Source organism: Onychomys torridus, chromosome 6 (genome assembly GCF_903995425.1).
Source record: "Onychomys torridus chromosome 6, mOncTor1.1, whole genome shotgun sequence".
Lineage (NCBI taxonomy): Eukaryota > Metazoa > Chordata > Mammalia > Rodentia > Cricetidae > Onychomys > Onychomys torridus.
In genome coordinates, this window is record NC_050448.1 from 134,248,464 (window position 1) to 134,274,710 (window position 26,247).

Below are 26,247 nucleotides of genomic sequence, written 5' to 3' on the forward strand. Positions count from 1 at the left end.
ACAAAAAGTTCAGTAGAATTAGGAAACAAAATTTGGTGAGTTTTACAGGTTACAACATAAATATATACAAATCTATTATATATATATATTTGGCAAAAACAAATGGAATAATAAAAATTATCCACAATAGCATAAAAAACTCATGGAATAAATGAGTAAGATATGTATTATTTACATGTAAAAATCTACAGAAATGGATAAAAGATATGAAAAAGGTTTCGAGACATTTTTAGAGTTTAGCTTCTCAATACTTCTGAGATATTAATCCTAGCCAAATTGACCTACTTATTCAATGCAATCTCTGTCAAAATCCTGGAAGACATTCATATCTTTGAAGAAACTGCAAAGTTGATTGTGAAATTTATATAGAAAGCAAAAGACATTGGCTAATTTGTGTGATCATAATAAAGGAGAAAGTTAATGAGGGCTCATATTACCTGGCTTCATGGTTTACAGTGCAGCTGTAGTAACTGAGAGAGTATTAATGATGTAAAGATAGGCATATAGATTGGTGTAACATAACAGAAAGCACAAATGGACCCAAATACGTATAACCAGTTAATTTTCATTGGAGGCACTTGGCAGCCCTATTCAAGGTGGGTACCCTTCCTAATAACAGTGTGGGAGCAGTTGGATACTAAGACATCAGAGGAAAGCCTCATGACCATTAAGCCCTGCTGATATGCAGTGGCCAGCTCTTGTACAAACCAAAAGCCAAAGGGAAACCTTGAGCTATAAAAGATCCAGAGCAAAGCTTCAGAGAAATGAGCAGGACTCTGAGTTTAGCAAAGGTTTCTTAGGCAGGAAGCTAGAATGCATGCTATTAAACAGGACTTCATACAAACATAAAAGCCTCTCTATGAAGGGTGCTGTTTAGAGTGTAAAGCAACAAACCACAGAACTGGGACTCATACTTCACTTGGAATCTGAAAATAACTTATAATTCTGCATTAACAAGGCAAAGTCCAGAAAAAATTCAACCACTGCCAAAGAAACAATACATTTAATTAATATGCAGAGAAATATGCTGATTGGACACTATAAATGTAAATTAACCACAAGGAGACAGCACATGTATTAGACTGACTGAAATTGCAGAAATAAGAACTTATAACAGTGGATGATGGTGAAAAAACACCCACCATTTGCAAAAATTTGTATGTTTCTTCTAAGCTTAAGTAGATGAGTTCTTCACTCCCCATTTAACTATCCTAGGCATTTAATCAACATAAATGACACATGAGCATGAATTTCTCAAATGTCTACACACAGTTTCTACCAAAGATGCTCATAAAGAAATAATCTCAGCTTTCACTATGAGTCCTGTGATTTCTCTGCAATGGGATGCTCCTGTCATCAAAGGGACTGATGTGTAGACAAAGTGACAGCCAGTAAGATGAGTAGAAACAATCTGACACAGACACAAACCATTCACAAGGCATTCTGGAAAAGAAAGCTAGGCGAGGGAAGTTCTGGGGATGTTGAAATGATTTATATTGATTTCAGTTAGTGACTAACCACCTCTCAAGGTTGCTCATCTAAAATGAGAGGATTTTACTCAAGTAACTTAAAAAAGTCTGACTTTGAAAATGGACACACTACTTAAAATTCACTTTTCTATTGACTGTGTTTTTATACACTCCCAAACTAGTTAATGTGTTAAATGTTTTTGATGAAATAGGTAATTTAAAATGTTTTACAATGTTAAGTATATGAGATGAGTTTGGAAGTAACTATGATAAGACTAGTTTTTAAATTCTTAGTGATGTAATTTTTTTCTTTTTTTCTCCTTTTTTATTTATTATATTTGTGTCTGGCTTCTACCCTAAAAGACTTGCTGTGATTACTGAATAATACAATGTATTAGAATATAGGAACTAAAGAAAACAAACAAATAGCAAACAATATACAAAGCAGATCAGCTCTTCATCTACCCTGGGCTGTGTGACAGTTTTGGTGTGAGAGGCTAGTGGCTCCATTATGTTGAGGTGCTGAGAAAAACTATTTGGTGTAGAGCTGGGAAAAGATTTTCAAGGCTTGGATTTGTTTTCCCCTTCCATATTCTAATTTGAGGTATAAACTCTGGTTTTGAAGCTCATCACATTTTTTGATATATTGAATTTTCTATTAGGGGCCTCATACTGTTTCTCAAGTCAGTCTATTGTGTCCCTTGGTATAAAATTCTGACCAGCATCTTTGTGTCTTTTGAAAATATTGTCCCCACTAAGCACTCTAGCCTCCTCTACTCATGGGGACAAAATCCTGAAGGACTTCACTGTTAGCTTCATGTAATTAAGATGCCACTGCTCCCTGAACACCGCCATTTGCATTCTAGGACCAGTCTGCTCCAGCCTTTTCCAGGTACTACTAAGACATCAGTAGCCTTTCCAGATTTTATCTCTATTTCCATTTTACTTGAATGTCCAGGTTCAGGACTTATCAAACCCACCTGTTCATCTTTCCACAAACCTCTCACTCTAGGACAAATTTGAGTCAGCAACGTAGTCACATTTTGAGTTTCTTTTTCCCATGAGATTTTTTAACTAATAGATCTTGAACCACAAACACCCTTCTTTTCTGCTAGCATATTTATCATTCATATCTTTCCATCTGCTATACATTTAGGCTTTTCCCTTCACTCTTGCTTCTGTTTCTGGGATCCAAGCACTTTTTATTTGGAACCAGACCCAATTTCTTTGATGGGGATACTCAACTATTAAAGCATTTGTTGGCATCTTTAAACTTTCCTCTGTTTTGGATTTCCATCAGGTCCTTGATGCTGATTTCTCACCATGACTGTAACTAATATCCATTTTCTTGATTTTGACTCTTATCCATGAAATACTGCTGAGAATTACAGAAAACCAATGACATGGTATCTCAAAGTAATCCTATACTGTGCCAGTTGGGTCTTCCTTCATAGTCACCATGCTTTTAATCATCTTAATGAAACTTTGAGCTCTTGATAGTTTTTCTACCATTCTGTTAACTAAGACAATTGATTTTACATTGAAAACTATTATCACAAAAGTTCTATTTAAGTACACTATAAGCCAATGTAAGTACAAATGGAATATAAGTAAAATTTAATAACATACTCACTTAGAAATGGGATTGACACTGGCTTCAATAATGGTTAAACACTTACAGCACTTTATGTTTTCTGGAAATTCTTGAACACCTAAAAAGTCAGAAAAGATGACATGAGTTCATAAAGATATCCAAGTAAGACTGTCAAAGCTCTGATTCCTATAGTGAGAACAAACTATTAAAATCACAAGTTTGGATCCCTGTAGGGCAAACATTCAAGCAGAGATGATAAATGAATGTGATTAAGCCACCCAAAAAGACAGGTATACACACAATTTTGTTAATTAAAAGTGAATGTTAAGTAATACTTTAGAGTAGTAATAGCTGGAAATTGCATATAAAATCAAGGGCAACTGTATTTGGCTCTTTACCAACTCTCAGGAATGAAAATAAAAGTAGCCTGGTGACACAGTTTGTTGCAAAGGTTTTGACTGCAAAAACAGCATCACACATTCACACTCCCACAACTGTTTTTCAGCTGAGATCATGGAACTGTATGTGCTCCCTTGTAAGGACACCCTAAGCGCACTTCTGGGAATCTCTGGGCATTCAATCTTGTTATGTAGGTGTAGGCTGGATTTGGTGTCAGGCTGAACTGGCCTTCACAATGATAGCTTTCACTGGTCACTAATTACATGGGGCATCAAGTTTTATAGGCAAAATGGTAAGTTTGCTTTTAAAAATGGGCAGTTTCCTCATTCACAAACAGCAAATGACGTTAGTCAATATTTATACTCCAATTGAGGACACTATGTTGATACTTCTCCAATGTATTCATTTCAATAAATGTACCACAAAATCTAGCTTGATTGCATTCACAAAATTATTGAAAAAAGGCAAACAGCATTTCTATATTCTGAACTCAAGGCACCTTATAAACAAAACGTTTAACATCACAGAATTAATCAAAACTGTATTAACAAATTATTAATTACTTGAAGAAGATAGATACAATAGGTTACTTAGCTGCTATATCTGATTTATTCTGTTCTTCAAACTCCCTGCTTTTAAAATATGAAGGCTGAACATTTTTAATGTTCCTTCTTTGGGCTGGGGTTGTAGCTCTGTTGGCAAAGTGTTTGATGGAGTTCAGGGAGTCCTGGGCTTGATTCACAGCACCACATACACAAGGTCTAGTGATGCATGCCTTCAAACCCAGCAAACTCAGGATATGGAGACAGGAAGGTCATCCTTGGCTACATAGTAGTTCAAAGCCAGCTGGGGCTACATGAGCCCTATCTCAAAAGGAAAAAAAAAAATCTCCATTTGACCATCATGCTTGTTCATTCTTCTCTCAGGAAACAGCATGTATAAGGTAATAAAGAAATCTGAGATTAACCAATTTTCATGGATAAATGTTATGTTATGAGGTTTAATTTTTGCTTTTACTTGGATTTTCCTATCTGAGGCAGACAGGATAATCTAAATAAAAGCCACATCATCTATCCAGGTTAATATTTGTGTGAGTGCGACACACACACACACACACACACACACACACACACACACGATGTGCACATTTGCACGGGTACACTCACCATTGAGCCAGAGATTAATACTGAGTATTTTCCTCAACCTTTCTCCATCTTATTTTTTGAGATAGGGTCTGCCACTGGACCCAAACTCACTTATTTGGCAAGACCTCAGGTATCTTCTTATCTCTACCTCTTCAGTGCTGGGATCATAGCATGCCACCACACCTGGCATTTTAAGTTGATGCTGGGGAGCTGAGCTCAGAGTTTAATATTTGAATCATCTCCCTGCCCCTTACAGAGGCTCTTAAGCTTTTAGTTAAAAGTAGCTTTCAGCTTCTTTAATGTTAAAACGGCTTCTGAAATCAATCTGTGTTTTTAAAACTGGCTTTAAATATATATCCAAGTTCGAAAAGAAACATTTCTTTCTGAACAGAAGTGAAGTTTGGAACCCAAATGTAGGAAAAAGTCACATCATTATTAAACACTGAGCTTAACAACAATAGCGTATTGATCCCTGAGCCTATAAATAGACACCACCCAAAGGGAAACATACTTTGTGGGGTTTCTGTGACATAAAAGTTTTCTTTCCATCTCACTTTCCTGGTGTTTGCTTTGTTTGTTGCCTATATTCATGATTTTCTCACCCAAACCCAGGTCTAAATACCATTTATATAGGGAAAATTAATTTCTAGCATTTGCATGAGGATTTATTCAACTACTTTAAGCCTCTTACTTCTTAATGCCTACTATTGTAGTTTACATTGCATCTGTAAATACATGAAACTAGAAAAAATAAAACAACAGAAAAAACAGCACATCAAAACAAAACACCACTGTGTATGGTTATGAGATAAAGACATTGCTATTTTTCTTTTAATATATTTTTAATTTAGGTTCCTAAAGAAGGGGAGCATTCACGAATTTAACAGGTTTTCCTGAGTGCTTATTTTATGTTGGAAAGTGCTGAACTTTGAGGAGACAGGTGGGGGAAAAGATGGGAAATATGGGGGATTCTTTTTATTTGCGGAGCTTATGTTTTATCAGGTAAATGCATATAATAAATGTATATATGTAAATGTAAGTATATACTGTGTTTTAGCAAGGAGTAGGAAGACCATGATGTAGTCAGACACTGGGATTAATTAGTGTTTAACTTCCTAGGATCTACCTAGAAAAACAATGACAACTTTGCAAGTGCTTGTTAAATTGCCTCTAAATTATATTTTATATCAATAACTTGAAGCATGGAACTGAAATAGATTTCAGACATGGAAAGAAACACTTGATTTTGGTATGGAGGATGTAGATTTTGATTACCTAAATTAAGATGAAAAGGATAATTATCTTTCAAACAAAAAAATACAACAGAATTTATAAATGCCAAATTTAAATGATTGAGTGCCCCTTCAAATTTGCACGAAACATTTCTTGCTTATAAATTTTTGCACAAATGAATATTCATAAATATGGTTGATATATCCTGAATGCTTTTGTTCTCTCAACTATATAAATACATCAAATAGTTTATTCTGTGGTATAAGTGCTAAATGCTAGGAAAAAACCTACAATGCTGTATTTATATAATAAAACAATAGAAACATAGCTAATAAAACTTTTTACCTATATTTTTATTATTACTAATCGTTGAAATTATTGTTTTTTATTTTGAGAACAGGCAGATTACTTGCATGCTGAGCAAGTTGAATTAGACTTTGATAATTAAAAGATGAAATGCACAGAGAAAGATGCTATAACACTTTACTTCATTCTCAAAAATTTTTTAAAAATGACTAACAAAGCCAGTAAGACTCGGTGGCTGGACAGGATTTGAAATCAGGATATCTCAAATACTGTCATGTTTGCCTATTCTGAGAAACACTCATAAAATCTAGGATTTTATAATTTCTAGTTATATATATTCAGCAATGTAGTACTTGAGACAGCAATATGCATGGAATCTGATGCAAACCTACTTTCTTCAGTGTCATCAAGAAGAAATTAGAACTATTGTCTCTTTAGAGAGGAGGTGACAGGTCTACAGAGTGTCTCCAGCACTCTTCCCACTAACCAGTCCTGCATGGTGTAGACAAAACTCTTTACTCTTGTAAAAACAGTCAGTTCTGCAACTTGGATGAGCTCATGTGAGCACAGCAAACTTAAATTGACCAATTAGAGTTGTTTAAAGAAGATAATTAGATAGGAACTATTTTGCAATAATTATGACTGTAACAAATTTAAAATTTTGACATATAAGAAGATACATGTTTACTTTATGTCTTAGTCTCTACAGAAGGTTACTAAGGATATGTGACATATAGTGCAATAGTCTACAGGGTAAGTAAGGACTGGCAAGGAGAAGTTCGAGGACAGTTTACAGCATTCTGCAAGGTCAAAGTGAAAGTATAACTTCTGAGTTTGTGAATGGGAGAAGCATCTGGGTGATGCATTGCATTCTACCCCCAGGGAGAAGAAAAAGAGACTCAGCAACCACATTGTGGGAGGTACGAGTTACTTGTGAGAGCCTGACTGCCTCAGTAGCATTACATAGAAAACCAAATACTTGTGAAGTTATTAGTATTTGGATATAGTCACATAATTGAATTTTCCTCAGGAACATATCTTGACAAAAATTTCATAGTTTTTATGACCTTGTCCCATAGTGTATTCATAGAGGAATACTTGTGATTTAGTCCAAATGCAGTGATTGACACTGATTCTGTGCTTCCTTTCTTTACTTTAATAACAGAAATTTTGAATGAGAATTTCATGAAATGGTCTCCTTAATATTATTTTGTATTTAATGTTTCAATTCTTTCTTCTTTTTCACTAGGCTTCTTTACTGGGCCTATAAAATATTCCATCCACCTATATTTTGATAGACGGTGCTGTGGCTCTGAGGACAGTGTGAGGTTCAGCTCCTTTTCACAATGGATGAAAGGTGCTGCATGGTAGTGAAGACTGAAATGACTCACACAAGCTCAATTTCATTCTCTTCAAATTGTCTGTAATGATTTATGGACCATATAGAATTTATTAATCATATATTTTGAAAAGGTCCCGCAGTGACACTGGGAACCCTGACTTCTGGCTGACAGGACTCTGAGAGGACTTCAGAGGGTAAGATGATGGCACTCTTCTTCCTTATTAGCTTCGTAAACTGTCTGAGTGTTGATGGCATGTTTAGGGCTTCATGTCTCTATGAAGACACCAGAGTTAAAAGGCCTTGTGCTGGGCTGTGGAGGTGACCAGAGAAGCAGATTTGTTTTGTTTTTCATTCTCATAAAGTTATTTAATGGAGCAAAAGACTTTGAGTTTCTTTGAGCCATCATGGCAGAATAAACTCTAAAGGCAGGGAGAGCAGACCTAAGGTGTAAGAGAGAGTGATTTTTAATGAGCTATTCAGTAATGGTGTTGAAGCAAGGGATTTTATAGGATAGGGCATCCATGAGCACAGTTATTGCATGATCACATTACCATTTTCTCTCTAACCCATACAAAGCATCCCCAGTTAACTTCCCTGAGAATGTACAGTACAGACAACCAGAGTTTCTCTTTCTCTTCCAATATCCTGAAAGGTTTAAAGATTTAAAAAAATCTGTTAACTTCTTCCTCCTGTGAGTCTAGAACAGAAAGATTCCCTTTCTTCCTGCAGATGGGGAGTGTGGTTCATCCTGTGATTCATGAGTGCTTTGGAAAGGGGGTCGAATAATTGGCACATTACTATCACACATAATAGCCCTTCAACTATGATTGCCTCTCATTATAACTAACAATAGTGATTTTGCCCACCATGGTGCTGCTCACATTCATTCATGTATAGAAATGAGTTCTAGAGGATGGGAGAAAAACAATGACTTAATTGCTGGAGAATTAGGAAGCACTTTCAAATTAATTCATTTTCATTAAAGTCCTTATAATATGGTGTCATCTTCTCTAAGATGCTATGACAAATCAACAATCAAACTTGAAATGAAATCACTGACTAATTAAACCTGATCATTCATTATCTAACTTTACTGTAAAACAGCTTACTCTACTTTGGCCATGCATCAGCTACAAGCAGACTTAGACTATTTATCCAAATATTACAAAATCATGAAACACATTCATCTCTGATTCACATAGATTTTATTTCACTATTGAATTCCGATGTGATGGTGTCTTAGATGGGTTTCTGTTGCTGTGATGAAACACCATGACCAAAAGCAAGTTGGGGAGGAAGGAGTTTATTTGGTTTATACTTCCAAAGGAAGTCAGGACAGGAATTCAAACAGGGCAGGAATCTGGAGGCAGGAGCTGTTGCAGAGGCCATGGAGGGGTGCTGCTTACTAGCTTGCTCAGCCTGTTTTCTTGTAGAAGCCAGGTCCATCAGCACAAGGATGGCACCACTCACAAATGGGCTGGGCCCTCTTCCATCAAGAACTAATTAAGGGAATGCCCTACAGCTGGGTCATGTGGAGGTATTTTCTCAATTGAGGATTCTTCTTTCAGGAAATGCCAACTTATGTCAAACTGACATAAAACTAACCAGCACAGAGGGTAGCGGATGGAAGATCCATTGGTATGGACAGTGGCATGTTTCCCTTGGGTCACTGCATACCATTAGAGAACAATAGTTACTGAGAAAGGAAAGTGGGTTCACAAAAAGCATGGGCATGTTTTTATTTATCTCTGGCTACACAAATGACTACGTTTTACTATAATTATCCAACACTTTTTTAGAAGGTCAAGGCTAATGAACATATTTTTAAGGAAAAAAAAAGAATGATTTTTATTGACAACAAGAAGCTGGAACCTCATTTTCTAGTTTATTGCTTTCCAGTTAACTGGGTATTTTGTTTTACCATGTAGGTAAATAGTCTATGTAGTATGATCTTTTAAAATTTATCTTTTTTTCTCCTTTTTTAATTTATTATATTTGTGTTTTAATTTTACACATCAGCCCTGGGTTCCCCTGTCCTCCCCCCTCCCCCCCTACCCTCACCTTCCCCCCAGCCCCTCCCCTCCATTCCCATCTCCTCCAGGGCCAAGACTCCCCTGGGGATTTAATTCAACCTGGTGGATTCAGTACAGGCAGGTCCAGTCCCCTCCTTCCAGGCTAAGCAAAGTGTCCCTGTGTAAGTCCAAGGTTCCAAACAGCCAGCTCATGCACTAAGGACAGGTCCAGGTCCCTGGGTGCCTCCCAAACAGTTCAAGCTATTCAATTGTCTCACTTATCCAGAGGTACTGATCCAGTTGGGGGCTCCATAGCTTTTGGTTCATAATTCATGTGTTTCCATTAGTTTGGCTATTTGTTCATGTGCTTTTCCAATCTTGGTCTCTTTTTTTATTTATTGAACATTTATATTTATTTTCTATAGATTGTTTCTTTTTTATTTTTCTTTATTAAGAAATTTTCTACTCACTCCACATGCTATCCACAGTCCTCCCCTTCTCCCTCCCCCACATAATCATTTTTTAAAGGAATGTTTTAATAGTTAATAATATCTATCCTTGTTTTCTTTATTCTAACAAAAATAATAAATGCAAAGGTAAAGTGATACTATACCAGACAGCTGTTCCATAAAGCACACCACTGCAAACCTCACAGGTGTGCATTAGAAGAAGCATAGATATGATGAATGTGGTGGAAGATGATGTATGATGTATGAACGTGAGATGACAGTTGTCCTCTGACCTCTATATGCATGCTAGATCACACATGTGCACACAAGATAAATATATGTCATCAAGATTTTATTTTTTGATATTGTAACTTAATTGCAACCTTTCTACCTTCCCTTTCCTTCCTCCAAACTCTCCCATGTACCCTTCCCTGTCTCAACAATTTACACTCTTACAGTCCCTCCTTTTTCTCGACTCCTGGAGCTCCACCTGGGGCCTGGCTGAGGATCTCTGCATCCACTTTTAAAATTTATCTTTTAACTGAAAGATGAGAACATAAAAACTTCACATCTGACAGGGAATTCTGTGATAGTTTGATGCATTTGTGCACTGGTCAATGCTGAGACTGGTTTCCACCCACTCATCTCCTCAACCATTCATCATTTCATCGGTGAAACTTGTTTCTTCTTGATCTTTGCAACAGCTCATGCTTCATTGTCCTCCATTACCTTCCTGGGCAGCAAAGTCTGGAACTGCTCATTCTACATGATTGCCGCTTCAGTTCCCCTGGTAGCCATCTTCTCATCCTTTCAACGCCCTCAGTATGTAAAACTTAGGAACATAATATATTCATTAAAAAGAATCTGACATCAGGGCCTGTAGTGTACTACTAGTATTTCCCTAGAATGTGCATTTTCATTATAGCGAAATTTTGACCATTTTCTATGACTTGGTTACAATGTGAAAGCCAGGGAATAATAAGAAATTAGCATCATCCAGACAATGTGGCTGGTCATACACCAGCAAAAAATGATGTGACTGAGACAGTATCAAATGCACTGGAACATTAAAAACAACCAAGTAAGCACTGACATACTGGAGGAGGGGATATAATAAAAGTAATTGCCATTGGAAGTAGAAAAGAGGAATTAATGAATTAGAAAATCAAACAAATCAAATTACAAATGAGACCAACAAAGCAAATAAAGACTAGTTGAAAGATTTTAAAAAATAGAAAACCTTTTCAAGGCTGATGGAATGATTAAATAATTTTAGGAATGCAGAGGACAATGCGGCCATAGACATGGTAGAAGAGCATAAAAATTGAAGTGAAGAAAGTTATGGAAAAGAAGAAAAATAAAATTGAAAATCTGGATGATGGAGTGAGCTAGTTACGGGTTTGATTGTAACTTGTGAAAGAATGACTCAAGAAGATACAAAGATATCAGAATTAGAAAGGATGAAACGAGCCCATATGCAAAAACTAACAAAAGGTGTGCAAACCTGGTTGGCAAGATGGCTCAGGGGGTAAAGGAACTTGTTGCCAAGCCCGAGGACCTAAGTTCAATCCTGGAACCCATATACACAGGACAGAACTGACAAGTATACACACACACACACACACACACACACACACACACTTAAGTAATTAAAATTGTGTCCAAACATTTTTGAAGAAACTTAGAAAACTCAATTGAAAGCCACAAAGACATGATGATAGGAAGTAGGTTGTTGGCATTTACCACTCGAAGACATCAGTTCTTTCCAAGTTCAATTCAAATTCAAGTTTAAAACTTCAAATCAATTTTTAAAATTTTATCAAATTGTTGTGCATCTCAACAAGCTTGACTTAAAGCTTGGTATTGAATATCAAGCATATCAAGACACCTAAAATGAAGAAAGGAAGTGAGGATAGGAACATTTAGATAGTGAAACTGAATAAGACACTATAATGATGAGAACACGTCTCAGCAAGCTGAAGAGGCTGAGACTGCACAGTCAGTGGGGGAACACGCTGCTGAGTGTCACTGGGGAGACTGTACAAGGTCAGTGAGGGGACAGGCTACTGAATGTTCTTGGAATAATTCACCATCCATTCATATGAGACAAGATGAATTTTGGCTATTTGTAGTCTTAAAAATAAGTTTCAAACTAAGTGAAGACCTATATGTGATAAGAAAAGCAATTGTTTAAGAAGTATCTGTGACATCAAAGTATGGAAGAGCATCTTAACACAAAGTGATGACATATAACACAAAGGAGAGAAGGTTGAAGCTTACACATTAACTTTAACAATTTCTTTATCAAACAATTTTAGAAGACATGCCAAAGACTGGGAAATAATCTTTGCAGATCATACAAGGAAGAGAAAACTAGTGTTCAAAGAAGTAAATTTCAAATCATCAAGAACCTAAAAGATAACTCAAAGTAAAAGTAATCATAAAAGACAAATTGTAGAGAAAAAAGACAATTTGACCTGATCAATAAAAAGTACAAAATGTTTGCTATTAGGGAAATATTAAGAAAGAGCACTCCAGTATGTCCATCTGATGAGCTGCCAATTAATAGATAAGAAGCAATAGAAACACGAGCTCTTCTGCTGAGACAACTAAATGTTCAACCTTCAAGAAGTAAGTTCAGAAGGGCAACATGAACAAACTTGAAGAATAGGAGTCTTGAAGTATGACTCAGTGGCAAAGAGCCCTGGCTATTCTTCTAGAGGACCTGGGTTCAATTCTCAGTACCCACATGGCCACTCATCACAACCATCCATAACCCTAGGTTCAGGGGATCTGATGCTCTTTTCTGGTCTCTCTGGGTACTGCATGCACATGGCACACAGATACATACATATAGACAAAACACTCATACACAAAAATAAAATAAAAATAATAAAGAATCCTTTGAAGAATAACCTACAAAATGTGGTAGTACTTTGTTGAAAATTTAAACCTTAATTCTGATAGCAAGAAGGGTGGAAGTGATGGTCATAAATGTTTATGTGTGCCTGTGAAGTTTTATAAATCTGAAGATAATATATTTGCAATGAATGTTAACACTTCATCTCCATGATAGACATGTTATCTGATATTCTTTTCCTCATAAAAAGTATTCACTAGGTTAAAACTTGAAACAACAAGTTTTAATACATTTAATTACCATTACTGTTTTTTAATGAAATAATTTCAGAAGGAACATGAAAAGATATGTTAGTACAGAGGGGTCGAACTCTTGACTTAATTTAGAAATTCAGAGTCTTCACAGAAACAATGGCATTGAATATTGAATAGAGTGAAAGTGAGCCAGATAAAAAAGGCTTGGAAAATGGTTTATGCAGAGGAAGTTGTGGTGATATATTGTGCACCTAATAGACTTGCCTGAGGCTCAGACGACAGAGCCAGGCACTAGATTAGGCACAGAGCCAGGCAGTGGTGGCACACACCCTTGATCCCAGCACTTGAGATCTCATGTCTTTGCTTGGGAAGCACACACACCTTTAATCCCAGGAAGTAATATGGCAGGGCAGAGAAAGGTATATAAAGCATGAGAAAACAGGAACTCACTCTCTTTAGGCTGAGGATTTCATAGAGGTAAGAACTAGTGTTTGGCTGTTCTGCTTCTCTGATCTTTCAGCTTTCAGCCTGATATTTAGCTCTGGGCTTTTTATTAAAAGACCATCTAAGATTTGAACAACAGGAAGTAATACAAGAAGAGGGAAAGAGATCATGAAGCTCTATGAGGAAGCTGTCTTCTACCCATACCATAAAGATAAAAAACTGCCAGTCACCTGTGGTTAGATTGGCACTGGAATGTAAGTGTTATTAGGTCAGCTGTGGAGATTCTTAGCTTTGTGTTTAGGAGCTTATACTTTGTCCTAGATTGACTGAAGCACCTTAGGTGGAAAGAAAAAATAGCCATGCTGGCAATTTAGGTGGCTGCTAGAGCTAACACGTGCAGGATCAGTTTGGCAGAGACTGGATGAGCACAATTAGGAGGCTGTTTAAGTGGGTAGCACAGACCAGAGACAGAAGTGAACTACAACAGAGAGTATGAAATGGTCTTTCCACAGACATGGGACACAGCAGGCATGGTAACTGAGTGGACATGAAATGGAAATTGAGAATAAATCCTTTCATTGATTGTCTATGTGGATCACAGTAAGATAAGAAGTCTGGAGAACACATTTGGGTGGTGAAGCATTTGGTTTTAAACATATCATTGGTGAGGTGTCTGTGAATAGAATTTCATGATCTCTTTTCCTTTTTTTGTGACTCTCAGTCCTTTCCTGTATTTTCCAGCACTCAGTTAAAACATTTAGAAGTTCCCAGTGTGCTAGGTGAGATTTTACGAGGAGTCTCTAATGTAATATCACATAAATACCATTGTCCTTTTTTTTTTTTTTTTTTTTTTTTTTTTTTTTTTCCGGAGCTGAGGACTGAACCCAGGGCCTTTTGCTTGCTAGGCAAGCGCTCTACCACTGAGCTAAATCCCCAACCCCCCATTGTACTTTTTAATATGATAAAATGTTATTTACCTGCCCAAATGTAACAAGATAGCTTCAACATTATGCTCATAACTCCAAATAGAAAAGTGAGCAAGACAGTCTCTGAATTCAAAGATTATATAATTTACCACTTATAAAAAATTAAAAATGAAAAGTAATAGCTAGTTAGCATGTGCAAAGAAGCCCCAGGGCTGGATCTCCAGTGTCAATGTTACCTCCCCACAGGAAAAGGTGATGTCAGTTCAAAACCATTTACAAGGCAAAAGTTACCAAAAAACAGGCAACTATACTATGCAATAATTACTTTTATTTGTTTAAATTGAAGGAAAATTTCATAATACACAACATTTGAAATGTCTTCTTCTGTGTATGTGTGTAGTATGTGTATATGAGGGTGTGTTTGTGTGTGTGTGTGTGTGTGTGTGTGTGTGTGTGTGTGTGTGTGTTTGTGTGTGTGTGTATGATGCAGGTACACTTGGAATGTTTTTTTTTTTTTTTTGGGAATTTTTAAACACTGTTTATTTCCATTATTACTCCTGGCCTCCTTGTACTCTTTAACCAACTTTCCTTCCTCCCTCCCTCCCTCCCTTCCTTCCTTCCTCTTACTATTTATTTATTTAATTAATGTTACATCCTGATCACAGTTTCCCCTCCTTCTTCTCCTCCCATTCCCCCCCCCCTCACCTCCCCTCCACGCCCCCCATCCACTCCTCCACTGTTTTTGTTCAGGAAGGGGCAGGCCTCCAATAGGTATAAACAAAGCATGACATATCAAGTTGCAGTAAGAATAAATACCTCCCCTTATATTAAAGCTAGGCAAGGCAATTCAGGATGAAGAATAGGAACCCAAGAGCCAGCCAAAACTCTAGGGACAGCCCCTGCTCCCATTGTTAGTAGGCCCACAGGTAGACCAAGCTGAACAAATGTCACAGATATATGGAGGGCCTAGGTTGGTCCCATGCAGGCTCCCTGATTGTTGGTTCAGACTCTGTGAGTTACTATGAGCCAGATTAGTTATTTAGTTTCTGTAGGTTTTCTTATGATAATCTTGAACCCTCTGACTCCTACAATCTTTCCTCCCTTTCTTCAAGTGATTCCCCTAGCTTGGCCTAATGTTTGGCTCTGGGTCTCTGCATCTGATGTTACTGGATGAAGGCTCTCTGATGACAGTTGTGGTAGTCACCAATCAGGCTAGGAGTCTTAGCTAGGGTCATTCTTGTAAATTCTGGGGAGTTTCCCTTGTACCAGGTTTCTACCTGATCCCAAAATGCACCCCCCTCCAGTCATGTCTTTCAGTACTCTTTCTCCATCTACCCACTAACACAATACCCCAAATTCTCATCTCCATCTGTTCCCAGTCCATATTGTAGATCTTTTCTATTTCCCCTTCCAAAGGAGATTCATGCATTCCCCACTGAGGATTTTTTTTTAAATCTACAAAAGATTCTGTTGAGATTATAGTATTCAGCTAGAGAGGAAATTGTATAACTCCTATGTCACCAAGGTCCAGCTTGATGCCATTTCAATGACCAAGAGTGATGTGACAAGAAGTAAGATTAGGGTCTAAATGAATGGTCAAAAGCAGCTTTAGACTCAGTGAGTTCATGTATTAAGGATTCTCTCATCTAATCCAAACTTATTTCACTCAAGTTTTTGCTCAGATTGACAGGTCCTTGCAGAGATCTATCTAGATATCGATTTATGTTCTATCCCTGTGCTCCAGCTCTGCTGTGATCTCTCCCCACCCAGAAGTGCTATTTCAACTGCCAATTGAAGTGCTGACTCTACTCTTTTTTCAGGCTCCCGTTCTTTCTTCACTTGACAGATTCCTGAAAGATGAATTAATCTCCTTTGGGTAACTGCCCAGGTCCTTGTCACAGCACACAGGGACAGCTTCCAGCTATAATGTTCTGAAGGGCTGTTTGTGTGATTTCCAGCTGTGCTCTGGGCATTGTCAGCTCATACCCTTGCAATCTAATGTGCACCCTACTGTGGCCTGACATCTCCTGCATGCCATTTTGTGTAAACATTTCCAAGATAGGGAGGTAAAGCTAAGTAATAGATTCAAAGTTTTCTAAAGATGCCCATAGACTTGCTTATCAGGAAAGTAAGGAAAATTTGTATTTTTTAGTGTAAAAACACTGAAAATTATTATATGCTCTCAGTAAGGTTGCTTCTCAGGAACTTCAGGTTCATATATGGTGGTATGTTGTCCCATCATCTTTAAAAATAAGGTAATTTTTTAAAAATTTATTATATTTGTGTTTTAATTTTACACATCAGCCATGGGTTCCCCTGTCCTTCCCCCTCCCGCCTCTACCCACATCTTCCCCCCAGTGCCTCCCCTCCATTCCCATCTCCTCCAGGGCCAAGACTCCCCTGGGGATTCAAGTCAACCTGGTGGATTCAGTACAGGCAGGTCTAGTCCCCTCCTTCCAGGCGGAGCAAAGCGTCCCATCAAAATTCCCAACAGTCCAATTAAGAAATGGGCTATAGAACTAAACAGAGAATTCTCAACAGAGGAAGCTCAAATGGCTGAAAGATATTTAAGGAATTGCTCAACATCCCTAATTATCTGGGAAATGCAAATCAAAACGATTCTGAGATACCACCTTATACCTGTCAGAATGACTAAGATCAAAAACACAGAAGACAGCTTATGCTGGAAAGGATGTGGAGCAAGGGGAACTCTCCTCCACTGCTGGTGGGAATGCAAGCTTGTACAGTCACTGTGGAAATCAATATGGTGCTTCCTTAGAAAATTGGGAATCCATCTCCCCCAAAACCCAGCCATACCACTCTTGGGCATATACCCAAGGAATGCTCAATCATACCACAAGGGCATTTGCTCAGCTATGTTCATATCAGCATTGTTTGTAATAGCTGGAAACAACCTAGATGCCCTTCAACTGAAGAATAAAAATAAGGTAAGTTTTAATTTACTTGTCTACTAAACCTGCCCAAAGGCCAGATGTGGTATTAGCCATATTATATTTCTTAGGTTTATAATTTGAAAATAGAATTTGAAATATAAATGCACATTAGCATTTTGATAGTAATAACACATAAGGAATTCTCTATAAATCTATTATTTTATAAACATTCATTTTATTTATGTATGTATGCCATATCTGTGCAGTGCTCATAGAGGCTGGATGAGAGTCCCTTGGAGCTTCAGTTATAAGCAGTTGTGAGTCACCTGATGTGGGTTCTGGAAGCTGAAATTAAGTTTTCAGGAAGAAATGTATATTTTCTTAAATGCCATCTTTTCACCACCAGTGAATATATTCCTACAAAAATAAAAGTGGATATGAGGTCCCTCTCCATGGGTCTAAATCTGGTTGCTATTCTTTCTCTAGATCTGTAAGTCTTTCTTGGATTGTCTTCATGAAAACTCCCTGAGTGGGCAGTTAGCTTAGGAAGGTTATTAAAGTGCCTTGTTGACACAAGTATTGTCTCTTTCAAGCTAAATTTGGCAGAGGAAACTGCCAGACATTCTACAGGATACTGAAAAAAAAGTGACCAAGAGACTCTAGCCCTCTGAGCTGAAGACAAATGTCCCAACTTTACAAAGGAACATTAGGTGACTGTCCAGGCTGCCAGCTGTCTCTGTCTATCCTACAAGACTTCCGAAAGTTGCTTGCATCCTTTTCCTGGTTCTCAGGTAATATTATATCCTTCTGAGGTCTTTGATGTGGTTGAAGACTAGATAGTTATAATTTTCTTAGTTATGATAAAAAATAAGTTAGATATAAAACCTTGGACTCACAAATATAAGATAGATAGGATATCTTCTTTAATATTGTAACTGTAATTCTTGCTTTATAATTGTTTTGTTATATGTAATTGTACTATGTAAAAGTTAAAACCTTCCTTAAAAAAAAAAGAAAAGGGGAAGTGCTGTGGATATTGCTCTGTGTAAATAAAGTCCTGATTGGCCAGTGGCCAGGCAGGAAGTATAGGCGGGACAACAGAGAAGAGAATTCTGGGAGGTGGAAGGCTGGGGAGAGGAGATGCTGCCAGCCACTACCGTGACAATGAAGATGTAAAGGTACAGGTAAGCCACGAACCAAGTGGCAAAGTATAGATTAATAGAAATGGGTTAATTTAAGATAGAAGAAGTAGATAACAAGAAGCCTGCCACAGCCATACAGTTTCTAAACAATATAAGTCTGTGTGCTTTCTTGGTTGGTTCTGAGCAACTGTGGGACTGGTGGGTAAGAGAGATTTGTCCTGAATGTGGGACAGGTAGAAAAACTCCAACAACATGATCAAGCACTTAGAGAGTACTGATTATTTGTGGGTACCTGTCTTATCTTGCCAGTGACACTGTAAACCTAATGATGACTCTCATCCATTTAATCATGAATTAATTCAGTAAATATTTATCAAGAATGCATCCATCCTCATCCTAAAGATGGCCTTCAGGTTGAATGTAGCTTTATACACAAACATTTACTCAATTTTCCATAGCTACTTATTTAAATATCTAAATCATTGTGTTAGATATAAGTTTTGTGAGGGAGGACTTGCTTTTTTCACGCCTGTCCCTTTGGCACCAACAATACTGAGTAGGGTAACTATAGCACTATTTGTATGTGACCATGGACACATTTTTCACCTGAGAACTTAATGATGGTAGGGCTGTGCTTTGCATCCACAAATTACCTGATCACAGTCCTTTGGGCTAGATCTTTGATTCTAATAAAACAGGAGGCTGAAGTCATTTGGAAAGGAATGAGGTCCTACTGAATGAATTAGAACACCTAAGATGGCCTGAAGGCCCAGGTTCCTCTAGGAAACCCTCAGAGAAAATATCAACATAAACATCAATATTAGCACCAGTGTCAACAAAATCACCAAGTGCATGAATTTGGCTCAAAATACAACAGATATGACTGAGCCCTGATAGTTTTCCAGGCTCTGCTCAAGGCATTTGGAATGTGTCAGTAGCCACAACAGTAATGTTCCTCTTGCCATCTCATAGAGTTTGCAATCTGGGTCAGGAGGAGAAAGCCAATAACTCTGGTGAATAAGTGAATTCTGTGCAGAGTGCCAATGGGACAGTGGAACCCAGGGAAGCAAATGGGAGGATTGTTTCAAGGAAGAAAACAGAGCTCATTGTAATACTCTGAAAGTGAGGAATAAACCTAGCAGAAGATGAGGAATAGTTTAGAGAGTTAGAGTGTGTGTCTGAATCCAGAAAGGAATAAGATCTGGGGAAGTTAGCCATACTGTGAGAAGAAAAGGAGAGGTTTGTTATCTTTCAGGTATGACTTACAATTTAACTCTTAAATAGAACTTAATCAAATAAAGTCAAAGAAAAAGTTATTACTCACTAAGAAAAAAATTAGAAGACATTTTCAGTAAAATGATATGAAGGTGTTTGGAGATTCTTATCTTACCATTTTTACTGATGTCGAGTTCTTTCAGATTAACTAGGCTAGCAATAGAGGTCGGCAGACTTGAGAGGTCATTATCAGGAATGCTTAGTTTCCGAAGAGCTTGACAGTTGAACAATTGCTGTAACAGAAAAGAACAACTCACTAGTTAGGCCACAGTTTTATTAGACTCACTCATACCTAAACTCAGTAGGAAATTTGAAGTAACCATGTTTTTTAATCAATGTGACAGTAAAAGAACCATTAATAAAGCCTCACTTTCTTCCACACTCAAATTGGAACAGCTTCACAACCCATCCAGCTGTTAGCGTCTCCATGTTTTCTCCCGTACAGAGATAAACAAAACAGAACAAAATGAAAACCAGGCAGACGAAAGCCTAGGAGTTACCCTCTGCATTCTCACAGCTAAAGGAATCACCTTAGCTCTCTTTATTTTGCTGTTAGATTTCAAAAAGTCTTATTTCCATTTCTTCATTCTGAATAAATTCTTGTATGTTATCAAGAGCTGTGGCACATCAGAATACCTACACTCACAATCTTTTGTGTCCCCTTGCAGTGCCTCATAAATCATTAGTAGATGAAACATAGGACGAAAATTCAATCAGGCTAAATTCACAGTTCTAACATTCCAAAGTACTAGGTGGGGAAGAACCAAGGGCTACAATTAGTTCTGGAACCTAGCATTGTTGAAACCACTGGTGTGTTGAAATGTGTTTCAGCGGTTGTTTCTTGATCTACTTGACAAGTATTGCAATGGGGTAAGGCAGCCTGCATTTTCAGCAAGACATCGATTTGGGTGATTTCATATAGGTGTTTCCAGTACCACACTGTGAAAAATAACTCTAATTCTTAAAACAAACAATTAAACAAACAAAAAAACTCTGTTCAACTCATCTTGACTACTAAAGACATGAACAGTTGGAAGAGAATTTTTAATTCATTTCTAGAAGAATTATCTTAATGAGATCCTTTCTGACATTTCTAATTCTGCTTTGCTGAACTTCCACAGATGAAGTCTGGTAATCATGACTACACAGTTGGCCAACAGTATATTTAACTACCATTTCTTCCTACACATAATTCCTTATTTATAGGAAAAAACAATGCAGCATACGGCTGTTATTTCTTAACCCATTAGCTTTTTAAAAAGGAGATCATATGACTTCTTACATAAGAGGAAATATGAAGTCTCTTACTTTGGGTTAGTCATCTTGGGTTCTTTATAAAGATTATTTGCTACTCGACATGACGTCAGAATTACTTTTTTCAGCATCCTATATAGAAATGGACTTCCCCTTTTTATAAAACTTTGAAAGAGACATTTAATGGATTCTTTGAAAGACATTCCACCTAACCAAATAGGAAACATAGTTACAGTCTTAGATGTTACTATCAACTCCCTTCCAGTGTGTGCTGTCTAGTAAGACAGTGATGTACTGTATGAACATGCCATGTGGTTAGTTACAGCTTCACAAACAGTCAATTATCTCATCACTGATTTGGGTAAGACTTACTAACCACTCTTTCTGCTGATCACTACAATCATTTTATGAATGTTAAAACTAAAGATTTTTTTAAACTTTTTTTTTAGATTTATTTATTTATTATGTACACAGACAAGGGTACCAGGTCTCATTACAGATGTTTGTGAGCCACCATGTGGGTGCTGGGAATTGAACTCAGGACCTCTGGAAGAATAGTCGGTGCTCTTAACCTCTGAGCCATCTCTCCAGCCCAAAACTAAAGATTTTTAAAATACAGTCTTTTAAGTCTTATAACAACTAACTTCTCAAGTGCACTCAAGATTTATCAGAAGTACTAGTATTCTTCAATTTTGAATGAAGTGACATAAACATTTTTTAAAAAGAAAACTCCTTTACATGCTCTACCCAGGAGAATGCAAGCAAGATCAAGCACTGACCCCAGATTAGTGTCTGGTCAATCCTGAGGCTTATTGCAGTGTTATCACTGAACTCAGCAGTTCTCTTGCCTGTAGAGACTTGATTTGAGACTTGAGAGAGTGAAAGATGTTATATCAATTCTAAGCCTCACAGTTTTCTTCTGCTAATGTTTTTGTTATTTGGAATGTACCATACAATCAAGGGTAAGTTATTTTCGAGGGCTCTCCTTTTATCAGATATTCCTACATTAATGATTTATCTCATAATATGGGCCTTAGATTTGATGAATGAAGTCCTTGTAAGGCTATATTATCCAGAAAAGTTGGGTGACTGTTAGAAATTAAAAGTACATCAATGTACAGTATGATGGTCTGTTTGCTACTTTTCTAAACAAAACAGTCTCTTTGGAGGCAGAGTCCTGCTCAGCTTTCCTGCATATCACATATTTCTTCTTCTCATTTACCACAGGACACTTTTCTGTCCACAGTTTGTGCTGATCCAATAATTTTGAGAGTGCTGATAATTAAAGGGAAAATGAGAAGAGTGCCAAACTCCTGCTGAGACAGGCTGTTTTGGACAGGAAGCTTTAGAGAGGTAAACAGTGTCAGTGGAGCCTGCATCAAGTTTCTTATCTTAGTGAAATTCTTCCCATGAGTCATGCCCTCTACAAAGCTAAGAGCCCATGCACGGCTTTTTCAAGATTCAAGTTTTGAGTGAAAATGATGTTCAGTAACACACACACACACACACACACACACACACACACACACACACACATATCCAAACTGTATTCTTCAATATAGGGGAAATAAACATAATTAATAGTTACTTAGAGTCAAACTGTTAACTATATGGGTATCCTGATTTTCATTTGCTAATATCTTATATTTTAAAAACAATAGAAATGGGGTTGGGGATTTAGCTCAGTGGTAGAGCACTTGCCTAGCGAGTGCAAGGCCCTGGGTTCGGTCCTCAGCTCTGAAAAATAATAAAACAAACCAACAAACAAAACAATAGAAATGTTTTGAATCTGAAAATGCATTTGTGCTAGAGTGCCATTTCTCTTTAGCTAGGGAAACAATTTAACTCTGATGAAATTCTTGGGGTCTCTGCAAACTCCACAGCTAACCAAATAACAAAATGCATGAGGCAAAAAGGAAGTCTAGTCCAACACAACTTAGTAGCCTGTGTTGGTTCAAACATCTAGGGTCTGACCCTGTGTGGTGGTATTGTGTTCCCTGAAATATTGTGTGTTCCCCAAAATAAACTTATCTGGGGTCAGAGAACAGACAGCCACTAGATACAGAGCCACAATTGGGGGCTAGAAAATTTGAAGAGTAAGCCATAGCAGAAGTTGGGCAGTGGTGGTACATGCCTTTAATCCCAGCACTTGGGAGGCAGAGCTAGCCGGATCTCTGAGTTCAAGGCCACTTTAGAAACGGCTAAACATGGTGACTCATGCCTTTAATCCCAGAAACCCAACCTTTAATTCCAGGGAGTGGGGGCAGAAAGAGAAAGGTATATAAGGCGTGAGGACCAGGAACTAAGTGAGTAAAGCATGTAGTTAGTTAAGCATTTGGTTGATTAAGTGTTCAGGCTTTGGAGCAACACAGTTCAGCTGAGATTCATGTGGAGAAGGACTCAGAAGCTTCCAACCTGAGGAACTAGCAAGGTGAGAGAGCTGTGGCTTGTTCTGCTTCTCTGATCTTCCAGCATTCACCCCAATAACTGGCCTCGGGTTTGAGTTTCATTAATAAGAACACTTAAGATTCCTACTATAACCCTGAGCTGGTTATTTTATTTTAGGCATATTTAAGCACAGCACAATTTTGGAAAGAAGTGTTCTGATGATAGTTAATGTATCAGGAAGCTTAAGAGGTCTTATTAATAAAATCAAGCCTGAGGCCAGTTATTGGGGTGAATGCTTGAAGATCAGAGAGACAGAAGAAGCCATAGCTACCTCACCTTGCTACTTCCTCAGGTGATCCTGTTTCCTTAGGCTGGAAGCCTCTGAGTCCTCATCCAGAATGGGTCTCAGCTGAACTGTGCTGCTCAAAGCCTAAACGCTTAACCAGCCAAATGCTTCTAGTTTCTGGTCTTCATGCCTTATAATTCTTTCTGTTTTTGCCATCACTCCTTGGGATTAAAGGCTCTTTTCTTTGGATTAAAGGCGTGCGTCACCATGCTTGGTTGTATCCTTGTGGCCTTGAACTCACAGATATCCAGACAAATTTCTGCCTCTGGAATGCTAGGATTAAAGGCGTGTGCTACTACTGCCTATTCTCTATGATTAATATTGTGGCTGTTCTGTCTCTGACCCCAAATAAGTTTATTAGGGTGCACAATATTTTGGGGAACACAGTACCACCACAAGTTAACTCAATCCCATGTGTACAACAAAGCTTAAAACATATTTATATTTAAACGCTTTACAAAGTTCATATGACGTCTTCTATAAAGATGGAGTTCAACTGAATAAGAAACAATGCTAAATATAATGGTTTAGGGAAAATGACTGAGATAAATATAAATGTCTGAGGGAGTCAGGTGTGGCTTGGCTCTATAGATAACACAGAGTTCACCTAGGCTATTGTAAAGTACATGTAACATCTGCCATAAGGTTGGATTCTATTGACTGACTAACAATGGTCAAGGTAAAAGTCTAGGACAAATATAATAGCCTGGGGAAGTCAGCTGTGGCCTGGGTTTACAGATAATACAGGTCACCATTACCAGGCTATTAACTACACCCATACCAAGCCTTCTGGGTGAAAAATAGGTTATGCAATCTCTTCCCTTGAAGAGATAATGCTGTATGCTTAATGTTCCTGGTTTCCCCAGTGCTTATCTGTGAGCATAAGGTCCTCTTGCTCTCTAAATTCTATAAGGTATCATTTCATTCATTAATTTCTAGAGAATTGCTTACTTGTGCCTGTTACAAACTAGACCTATGTGGCTCTGAATACAAGGGACATTACATGAGATACTAGGAGTCATCCCCTGGGAATCAGACTCTGTGCTTGAATACTTAGACACACATGTAAATGCCCTGTATAAATCTTTACTGGGGTATCAGAAATGTACACACAGGATCTGGGCACTTGATGGATTGGGACAGAATATCACCAACCAGAGAAAACCTATCTAAAGTAAGTTATGAAAAGAAAGAATCTTGAAGGAATCTGATGGGAGTGGCCATGCTATGCTTCTCTCAGTTGCCATTTCAAACTAGTTTTAGACATTCACTTGATAGTATGAAGGGATCTGGATCTTATAGAAAGTTCCCTGATTCTGTTTGTATTAAATGTGTAGGTACTGGATATATGCTGAATGTCAGTATTGCCCTCAAGAGCCAAGCTGAAGAAGGCATAAATTGTCTCTGAACCCAGGAATTAGGCAGGACTTTATCAGGCAACAAAGTTTCAATATTCATGGGATAATTGAAAAGTGCCAAATATACAGTAAAATAAGCTGTTAGAGTTGCTATAGCAAAACAAATGTCCCACAAAGTGAATGTATTTAATATGTTTAGATAACTAAGGCAGGATCTGAAAGCATAATGATGAAGCGAGATTATCAAAGAGAAGTCAGTGAAGGAGAAGATTAAAAAAGATTAAAGTCAGATGGAGGAAGTAATGGCAGATCTGATAATACAGAGCAATTAGATAAACATGGCAAGAAAGACACCAGATAAACAAGAAGACTTCCAAATGACACAGAAGAGAGAACAAGAAGGTTTTGTTGGAGCACTAGAAAAGTGAGTGCAAAGAAGGAGGATGGGGTTGATAAAGGATGTCAGAAAGGCAATCTTCACCCATCTATAGGAGACACAAAGTCACCAAATTCCAAACAAGAAGAGGGAGAGAGAGATAATACACAGATTTATTCAAATTTTCAGAGCACAAGGACGAGAGCATCTCTAAGTTGCCAGGAGGAAAGATTTCCTTTGAAAGTTGTGCAGAGGCTGAAGGACTAGTGCTAGGATAGCTCTGTGTTGTATAAAAACTTTTTGTACACTGTGAAGATATGTCATTCTGATTGGATCAATAAAAAGCTAGGCAGGATTTCCAGGCACACAGGATACTGGGAAGAAGAAGAAGAAGGAGAAGGAGGAGGAGGAGGAGGAGGAGGAGGAGGAGGAGGAGGAGAGGAGGAGGAGGAGGAGGAGAGGAGGAGGAGGAGAGGAGGAGGAGGAGAGGAGGAGAAGGAGAGAAGGAGAGAAGGAGAAGGAGAGAAGGAGGAGGAGGAGGAGAAGAAGAAGAAAGGAGTCACCAGGGAACACAGAGGAAGCAGGATAGGCACTACACAGGTGAAGTAATAAGGCCACAAGGCAGAAAGTAAATTAATAAAAATGGGTTGATTTAAGATATAAGAGCTAGTTAGAAACAAGCCTAAGCTATCAGCTGAGGTTTCATAATTAATAAGAAGTCTCTGTGTCATTTAGTTGGGGGCTGGCAGGACAGAGAAAGACTAGCTACAGCTATGGTTGA

At 37.8% G+C, this 26,247-nt stretch overlaps 1 protein-coding gene across 12 annotated transcripts in view; it reads right to left on the reverse strand.

Annotated features, from left to right (window-relative positions):
• The window catches only part of Lrrc7 (leucine rich repeat containing 7), a 357,320-nt gene that overhangs the window by 220,122 nt on the left and 110,951 nt on the right, over positions 1–26,247 (reverse strand). For all 12 annotated transcript variants that reach the window (XM_036190947.1, XM_036190946.1, XM_036190949.1 and 9 more), the window contains 2 exons: positions 19,860–19,977; positions 3,103–3,181 (listed from right to left, as the gene is read on the reverse strand). In XM_036190947.1, the coding sequence (XP_036046840.1) occupies positions 3,103–3,181; positions 19,860–19,977 (197 nt within the window). The remainder of the gene's footprint in view (positions 1–3,102; positions 3,182–19,859; positions 19,978–26,247) is intronic.